The 8,375-nt window shown below is 38.4% G+C and overlaps 1 protein-coding gene across 1 annotated transcript; it reads right to left on the reverse strand.

The window, feature by feature from the left end:
• Window positions 1–3,301: 3,301 nt before the first annotated feature.
• LOC118341107 (troponin I, slow skeletal muscle-like) lies at window positions 3,302–6,573 on the reverse strand. The gene is made up of 8 exons (XM_035679300.1): window positions 6,501–6,573; window positions 5,889–5,898; window positions 5,643–5,684; window positions 5,109–5,150; window positions 4,541–4,672; window positions 4,362–4,451; window positions 3,837–4,019; window positions 3,302–3,712 (listed from the first exon to the last, which is right to left on the reverse strand). Exons 3-8 carry the CDS (start codon window positions 5,661–5,663, stop codon window positions 3,611–3,613), a joined length of 570 nt encoding a protein of 189 aa, XP_035535193.1. The 5' UTR covers window positions 5,664–5,684; window positions 5,889–5,898; window positions 6,501–6,573; the 3' UTR covers window positions 3,302–3,610.
• Window positions 6,574–8,375: the final 1,802 nt, after the last annotated feature.

Consider the following 8,375-nt stretch of genomic DNA (forward strand, 5'->3'; position numbering starts at 1 on the left):
AAACCCTCGAATCCACCAGTCTAATGCTGTTTTTAAAGCTCCTTTTCTGTGTCATTACCTCCAAATATAGACGAACATTTAGAAAAGAAACAGGATTTGCCTCAAGCTGCTTATTTGACACATCACCACAGAAAGCTGTAAACACATACCATACATTCGCTAGTTAGTTCAGCACAAGCCCAGAGGTCACAGAAATGGGCTTGTCACATAAGGTTGCCAGTTTTCAGCCCCAAACCAACAGGGGAATGTGAAAGTGGAGAAGTAAATTACTAAATTTCTCCCTTGCCTTCTTGGAAAACAATGTATTTGTAGAAGTTATACCTGTTCCACTACACCCCTTCTCCTCAAACTACAAAATGAAAAAGGCTTTATGGGCTCATTTATAAAAATGACAAAACAGGTTGGACAGGTTCTGAGTACTGTATAACAAAAACATCACTGAGGTCCAACTTGTATATAACTGCACTCCAGTATCATCTACAGAAGCTCCTTGTCCAAATTGTCTCATGTTCTTATAACAGAAAGAAAATCATGGTCATTCAGGTGCATGACAAGGCCATAACCCTTAACATTAAAGACAGTGATAGGGTTTTAAATTTGACTGACGTAATCAGGTGATTAGCCTTCCTTCCCACCGTTGCCAATCACCTGATTATCCACCTGGCTGCACACATGTTCCTCATTCCCAAGTGTATGTATACCAGTCACTTCCTGTTTCCTGAATAGTACCATCCATAGTGGTCCAGCAATGTCCACCTTCTGCCAGATTCTTTAGCCTGTTCAATATTTGCTACAGGAGCTTTAAAAGCTGCTACTTGTCTGTGACTGGCCTGCCCTGTTCTTTGAATTGTTTGTCTGATTCAGTCAGCCTCCAAGTCGGGGACTATAATCTTTATTATTGACCACAGCTTCTAGAAAAGTACCTTTTTAATTGTGTGTCAACCCCTGAATTTCTGCATTTGGTTATTCATCCCTGTTGCCAGGTACCTGAACCGTGACAGAATGATGACAATGTTGATAATTGTGAATTTTGTTCACTATCACTACCTGCAGACTTATCCTGACTCTAGCTCCATTTACACTTCATCTCACTGAAGGACATTTTGACAAGCCACATGACCGCTTGTGTACACAACATTAGCTGCTGCAAGAGCTGAGCCTGGAGCTCCCAGTCGCAGGGCAGTCTGCCTAATCACCAGACCACCCTCTGTTACTGTCAAATATATTCCAATATTGTCAACCCCCCCAGTCCCTGCAGCAATAAATACACTGCTCGTGCTGCATGTAGAAGATTAATGACATCAATCACACTTCCTCATCAGACCACACACATACACACTGCAAACGCTGTAATCTGCTTCGGTGTTTTCTTCGCAGACTAACACTCATTTTTCTTTTCCTTTGGGTTATTCCATGAGTGAAATGAACTGGTGCTGTTTAGAGACACAGCGGTAATTATTTATTGTCAGGCTTCACTTGTTACATCTTACAACTTTTGGAAATGTGATTTCTTTACTTCTTCAAGAGAGAAAAGTCAGTTTTAAAACATGAATGAATAGAGAGAGGGAGTTTCTTTAAGTTTAGCCTAGTCAAGTAGATGCAGAGTAACTTCTGCTTAGACCTAGAAAGTGGATAGACTGCACAAGTTTTCTGGGGTTTTTTTTTTCGTTCTCAACTTTCTTCATGCAAATATTCTATAGTCATAAAATTTAAGGTTTTTCCACTAGGGTTGTTTTTAAGATGAAGACATTCACCAACTTTTTTTTCTATAAAAACAAAGTATACAAATTCATAATCTTTGAATTTTTATTTTATAAGATTAACTACAATTGTCTGTCATAAAATATTTTGATTTCCTTTCAGATACTTCAGTTTTTGTTAAAAATATACACGAGAATTGTACAAGAGTCAGAGAATTGAAATAGCTTTAAAACTGAAGACAAATCAGTTTTCTTGTATTTTATCCGATACATCCACTTACCTTTTATTACTCTGATTGTGGACTGCCACCAAGTGGCACTGACAGTAAAGCACAGTGACCACAGTGTGTTGCATCCCATAAACAATACTGTCTGTGTTGGTTCAAGTTTTGACACATGAAGCCATCCTTGAATGTGTTTGTCATCTCAACAAGTTTCATGAAAGACTCCCGAGTCATAACCTTTATCGTATTTAACAGTCGGCATGTGGCGTTGACATGAATGAACTCTGGAAAGCACATCTGGAACATTTGTTCTGTGTGAAGGTCACTCTCATTAGTGCCTATTTATAGACACAGAGTGTGTATGAAGACCTGGGTTGCTTTTCATTATCAGCTTGCTATGCCTGAGTGCAAGAGGTTAAACACCTACCACGCACGCACATACATAGAGTGGCGGCTGACACAAACTAGAAGGATATGACTTTTCCCAATCATCAGAAGGTTATCCTGCATACTGTGTGAGTGAGTATGTGTATAAGTGGACTTTGACGTGTGTGAAAGATGTGTATCAGCTGTTTAAAGACACGTTTCCGTCACCAGCCCATAAAAGCATACAATACAACAACTGATGTGTGCTTCCATGGATCTTAAAGCTATTGTTGGCGTTACCGTCATACTTGAAATAACAACGGCTGGGCGACAACAGCCAGTCAACCCACTGACACACACAGAAGAAGCACATGCATGCATGCAATGTGTAGGACAACAATGCCAGCGGGTTTTGCCATCCAGCTCAAGTTTTGCTTCCAAAGGCTAGAAGTTATATGGAGGACAATCATCATGGCTAAAAATATTCGGCCCAGGTGTTCCAGAGTCTTTCACCATCTGCTGGAAAGTCTCCTGTGGTTTATTTCTATCATCAATCTCTGAATATGTAACTTATCAAAAAGTAGCTATATTGAACTACAAAGTAAATCTGCCTTTTTTTATTATTATTATTTCTGAATGAAAAATGAGCAAAACATAATTTTGGTTATCAAAACACTGTTATTACCAGATTGGAGTCCAATTTTCTTTTGACTTTAATTAGCTCATTACATATTTGTTCAACATTTCTGAAGGTTTATTTCTATTATGCAAATATTGTTATAATCTTGTAAAATAAACTTGCTATTTCTTTTATGGATGTGTCTGCAAAATCTATTTAAACATTACGAGGCTGACTTTAGGTAGGTAACACCTGTTGTGCCCTCTCTCATCTTCCATTTTTAATCCATCATGAGTTAAGCTGCTTTCCATTCTCTTACGTGCCGCACATAAAGCGACGGCTGCCAGTAAAATGAAACATGATAAAGTCAAGTACAGATATGGAACATCAAAGACCGAAGCAGTGTCTCTTTATTCATATCCGCTTTAATTGTCTAAATATGTCATAACAAAACAAAGGTTCGTTGGTAATAAAAAAAAACAATGGGTCTCTACTCATCCTACACTTTGAGTGCTTAGAGTCAATGCACAGACAATGGCCATCAAGCACATGGAGCTGATGTACTAAGGGTTATACATGCTTATACTTAATTCCTACAGCTTTCAAGTTATTTAGCCTCCAGATAAGTATTCCATATTTCTGTCTAGACAACTTCCTCTTCCCTGCTCTTCGTTGACCAGCTTCATCATTTGCAGGGCTCCTCACTGTCCTCCGCCGCCTGTATCGAACATCTTCTTGCGGCCCTCCATGCCTGACATGGCCTCCACATTTTTACGCCAGTCGCCCACTTCACTAGTGAGCACCTGGGAATGAACAGAAAAATGTAAAATCTAAATGAAAACACATGTATCTCTCCAATAACAACCACATTTTCTGCATGCATGGGAAAATCTCAGGAAGTCTGGAGTTCAGACTAAATATTGATACCTTGTCCGTTTTGACGTCCTCCTTCTTCACAGACTTGAGGTTGGCTCTGAGATCCATCGAGCCCTTGTGTTTGGAGCCCAGGAGAGCTCTCATCATCTCATCTGCTGACACCCTCACCTTCCTCAAGGCAGGCTTTTTGAACTTGCCTCCAAGGTCCTGTACCTTCAGCTTCAGCTCGTGGATCTAAAAAATACCACAGAAAATATATGAAACAAACACAAATGCTTCTGGGATGTTCTGACCTTTACTTATCAAGCCTATAAATATGCTAAGATTGAAGCATTAAATATTTTCAAGATTGTTTAGCTGGAGTATGGGCATACAATATGTTCTGGTAGGTTCTTTGAAGTGCAGTGGTTCGTGTTGGTAGAAAAGTTCAAGCAATAAAGGTTTTATTCTCCAGGTTGTAATTTCTGGTTTCAAGCCAAAGAAGGAAACTTTTTTTTAATTTTAAAATATTGACTGAACTGTGCAAGATAATAAGAAGAATATGTGGTAGCTGCTGGAGGGTGTTCAGAGACTTACATCTTTGTTGTGCTTGTTAACTTTGGATTCACAGTCATATCTTTCTTCATCCACAACATCAATTTTTGAATGAAGCTGTTTGCATATTTTCTGAAGGGGAAAAGGAGAGTTTTTAAACATATTACCCATACATTTTCTGCAGGACAAAAATATTTTCTTCTGCGTTTTAAAACCCTTACTTGTAGCTCATCCATCGATAATCCAGACAGTTGCAAAGGGGGCAACTTCTCTGCTATATAGCGCACTTTTTCTTCCTCCCTATCCTGCTTCTCCCTCTCCAAATCCTCACAGGCTCTTGTGAGGAGAAGCATCTGATTGGACAAAACAAATACCAATGCAAGGCAAGGGCAAGGGAATCAGAGTGAATTTACATCATCATATAGCAAAAAGTCGTGGTTGTTATCTATAAAGTATCACAATATATTTTATGGCAAAGATTCCCAACCAGGGGTTCGTCATTTGAAAAAAACAGCAGTTGACAGTGTGTGTAAGCAGGCAGAGGTCTAAAAGTAATGGAATGGTTTGTCCTCCTTCTGCCACTCCAAGCAGTATCACAAATGGCCTAATGGACAAACTTGACAAACAGTTTTACATAATAAATATTGATAACTCATTTAAATATCCTGTTTTTAATCAGCTTAATTTAACACATTTGGAAAATGACGTGTGGTGTTATGGGTACTTGAGTTCATATGACAGGGTTGTGAGGCGACATCAAACAAAAAAGGTATTACCATAACTACTCACCTTGAGGGAGAGCTTGCGGGAAGCCGAAATCTTCGACTTCGGCTGTGGAAAAAGGTATTTATCAATATTATTTGTCAATACAACAGACCATTATATTTCTTTTAGAATTAAACAAATGGTCACTGAGACTATTCAGGCTTTTAAAGGGGTACATATGACAAAGATTTACAAAATTACAGTTACACCTTGCAATATAATATCATAAACCGCAGAACTTTAAAACTACAATTGAAAATAAACTTCACATTCTTTCAGGGCTTATATTTTGGAATTACACTGAAATGTTCCATCATTTATTATCCAGCAAAAATATGTATGGATAGACCTGTGAGTGTCAAACACAACAACACTTACTGCAGCCACATGTGAAAAGATAATGTTTTATTATTAGGATGAAGTCAAGGGGAAAGCTCTCAGAGATGCTGATAACAACTCTGACAGATAACCACTGCCGGATCTTTGCCATGTTCATAAGGACAATGTGTCCCCTCTCCATGCATGGAGGATTAACACTGTGGAATATAGCTGGCTCACCTTATCCCATTTGGCATTCATGGCTCCTGGTCTGTCAGGCTCCTGAAACCCCAAACAGGGACAAATGAGGGTGATGATGCAATAGGCAATTGTAATTAGGTTCATATAAGCGCATTAAAAAGAGATACTGTTTTATCTATTTAAGAAGTGAATGCAGCTTCCAATGTAATCACGAGCAGTCAATTACACAAATATGAACCATGACAGCAGTATACAGGGATAGAGGATTAACATGAATTTTCTTACCTCACTTCAGCTATAAGCCCCAAAACAAACACACGACAGAAACAGAGGTGTGTGTATTAGTACAGTTTAGGGGTAATGTGTTACCCCAATGAACTACAATGTAATCTGACCCATCAAGGCGCAACATAGCAAACAGTCCTCAGTATCCCCTTGACAAGAGGATTAAAGCAAAGACGTGACAAGAAAAATTCCCTCCGCTATATTCAGCATCATGTTAGGTTTGTTTGTTTTTGAGTACGACTGGCACGTCAACAGATTTGTTAAAAAGCTCTCTATCTGACAACAGACTGAACCCTGACAGCTTCTCAATAAGCTAACATATTTTACATTTATAATTACTTAACATGTTAATATAAACTGCTAAAACATTTTCCTGTTGTCTGTAATACATTTTTTTAAATTCTTCTGACATATTAAGGTAAGAGAATAAAGACCTACATTTACAAAAATCTAGAAATACTATTGTCCTCTTTGTCTTTTTGACTTTCATTCACATAAACTAGAAAGAAAATTACAAATAACTTTGCAAAACACTCCAAAGAATTAAAAAAAAACTAAATAAAACTAAAAGCCTTAAATACTTAGCACACAATAAACCAATGCTTGCTTTACCTGTGAATGGGTGTCTGCGGAGTCAAACAGCGGCTGCTGAAGACAATGGGCAGCTTTTTATGTGAGCAGTGTGGCGCGTGGACAGCAGATATAACGTCTGGTCCCAAGAATGTGCTGGCATTGGCCCAAGCATTAAATATCACCTCCCCCGACTGCGACAACACCAGAAGTGTAATAATAAATCATGAGCTTTACTTGAATGGTATCATCCTGATACCTCATCCTCCTGTGTAAAAAATATAAAATATAATATGCATATAACAATATAATATAATATGCAATAACACATATTGACACCACTGTATCTTTCCCATTTATCATTTCACAACAGGGAAAAGTTCAAAACCTGGGAAAATATGCTAATTTCCTTTATGCCAAAAGTTGGTTAATATATAGCTAGAGCCAGCAGCTGATTAGCTTAGCATATGGAAAACCTGGCTCTGTCTAAAGGTAACACAATCCTCCTACCAGCACTTTAAAGCTAATTAATGAAAACAGATTATTCCTTAGCCAGGACCAGTTGCTAGGCAACTAGCAGCGATTCCAAGAATTACTTAACAACCATCACAACATTTTTACACTTCGGTTTAGTACCAATAAATGGTAATTGGAGAGCTTTAGGTGTGCTGGTAAATGGATTTTGTGGACAGAGCTAGCTGGTTCCCCTTGTTTCCAGTCTTTGTGCTAAGCTAAGCTAACTGGCAACTCGCAATAGCTTCACATGTAGCACGCAAACATGACAGTCTCATCTAACTCTTGGCAAGAAAGTAAAATGCATGTAAATTGAACATGAAGCTCAGCACAAGTGTCAGCCAGGAAGACTATGCCTCATTCATTACCAATTATCTCACTCTCCTTAATCAGCTGACTGTGGGCGTTTACTCTTTAAATTAAACCAATCAGACTTTACCACAAAACTCCTCCAGCCAATCGTGTCGTTGCTGTCAAACTTTAAATCTGCTCTCCTCTCTTCTGCACTCCGCTTAGTGCGAAATCCACCCCATTAACCTCCAATTCATCATATCAGTGCCCAGGTTGCGCTCCTAAGGCCATTCCTCATCCTACGGCATCACCAACCTTCAAACTTGTCGAAGGGGTCACGACCTTTCACATTTCTCATCTTTATTGGGCACATGTCAATTAAATATATTCGTTAAGTATATCCGGATTGAAATGTAATCTGAGTAATTACATGCCATTATTTAAGAGGAATAATGGTTAAAATAGCTAACTAATAATGCATTTGATGTGTACAATACACAGCCAAAGCCCTCACGCATAGCCAAAGCACACAATCATATACTAAGAATAGGTCTGCCCCCTCTCCCATTATACTGTAGGCTGCTTTTTACCAACATGAATTCACAGTAACACTGTCAACACACAATAATTAATAACTCAAATTATGTATTATTCATTTTCTGGATGTTTCTGGTTATTTGGTCAAACGTGTCATCAAGTACAAAGGTTAATCACATTCAGCAATGCAGTGACTGCTGGGTCTTGTCATTACCACTCTGATTTATCCAAGGGGAGAGTGCAGAGTGACATTATCAAGGTTAAATAACAGGAATTAGCTCCTATGACAGATCTATTCTAATCACAGTTATTATGATAAAAATACTGGTTGGTGGGATTATGTGGCACCCCAAAATAACAAGAGGTTGTTCCAGTTTTGCCACACTGGCTTTGAGTTCATCGGAAGAGGAGTAGATGGAATAGCAGGTTTAAATAGCAGTTACAGTGAAGACCTACAATTTATTATCTTAACAGTCTTATTAAGAAGATTTAAAACATGGCATGGATGAAAGATGAAACACAGTTCTTTATTATGTACTGATCTGTTTATCACCGCTATGGCCTGTAATTCTCTGC

Source organism: Morone saxatilis, unplaced genomic scaffold (genome assembly GCF_004916995.1).
Source record: "Morone saxatilis isolate NCDOM2014 unplaced genomic scaffold, NCSU_SB_2.0 Contig10, whole genome shotgun sequence".
Classification (NCBI taxonomy): Eukaryota; Metazoa; Chordata; class Actinopteri; family Moronidae; genus Morone; species Morone saxatilis.

What these genes read in the sequence shown, in the direction of transcription:
- LOC118341107 (XM_035679300.1), bottom strand. Translation starts at nt 5,663, where the DNA reads ATGAATGCCAAATGGGATAAG. An exon ending in TATCGATGGATGAGCTACAA is followed by an intron (nt 4,452 to 4,540) that starts GTAAGGGTTTTA and finishes TTTCCCCTTCAG; the next exon opens with AAAATATGCAAACAGCTTCA. An exon ending in AGGACGTCAAAACGGACAAG is followed by an intron (nt 3,713 to 3,836) that starts GTATCAATATTT and finishes GTTCATTCCCAG; the next exon opens with GTGCTCACTAGTGAAGTGGG.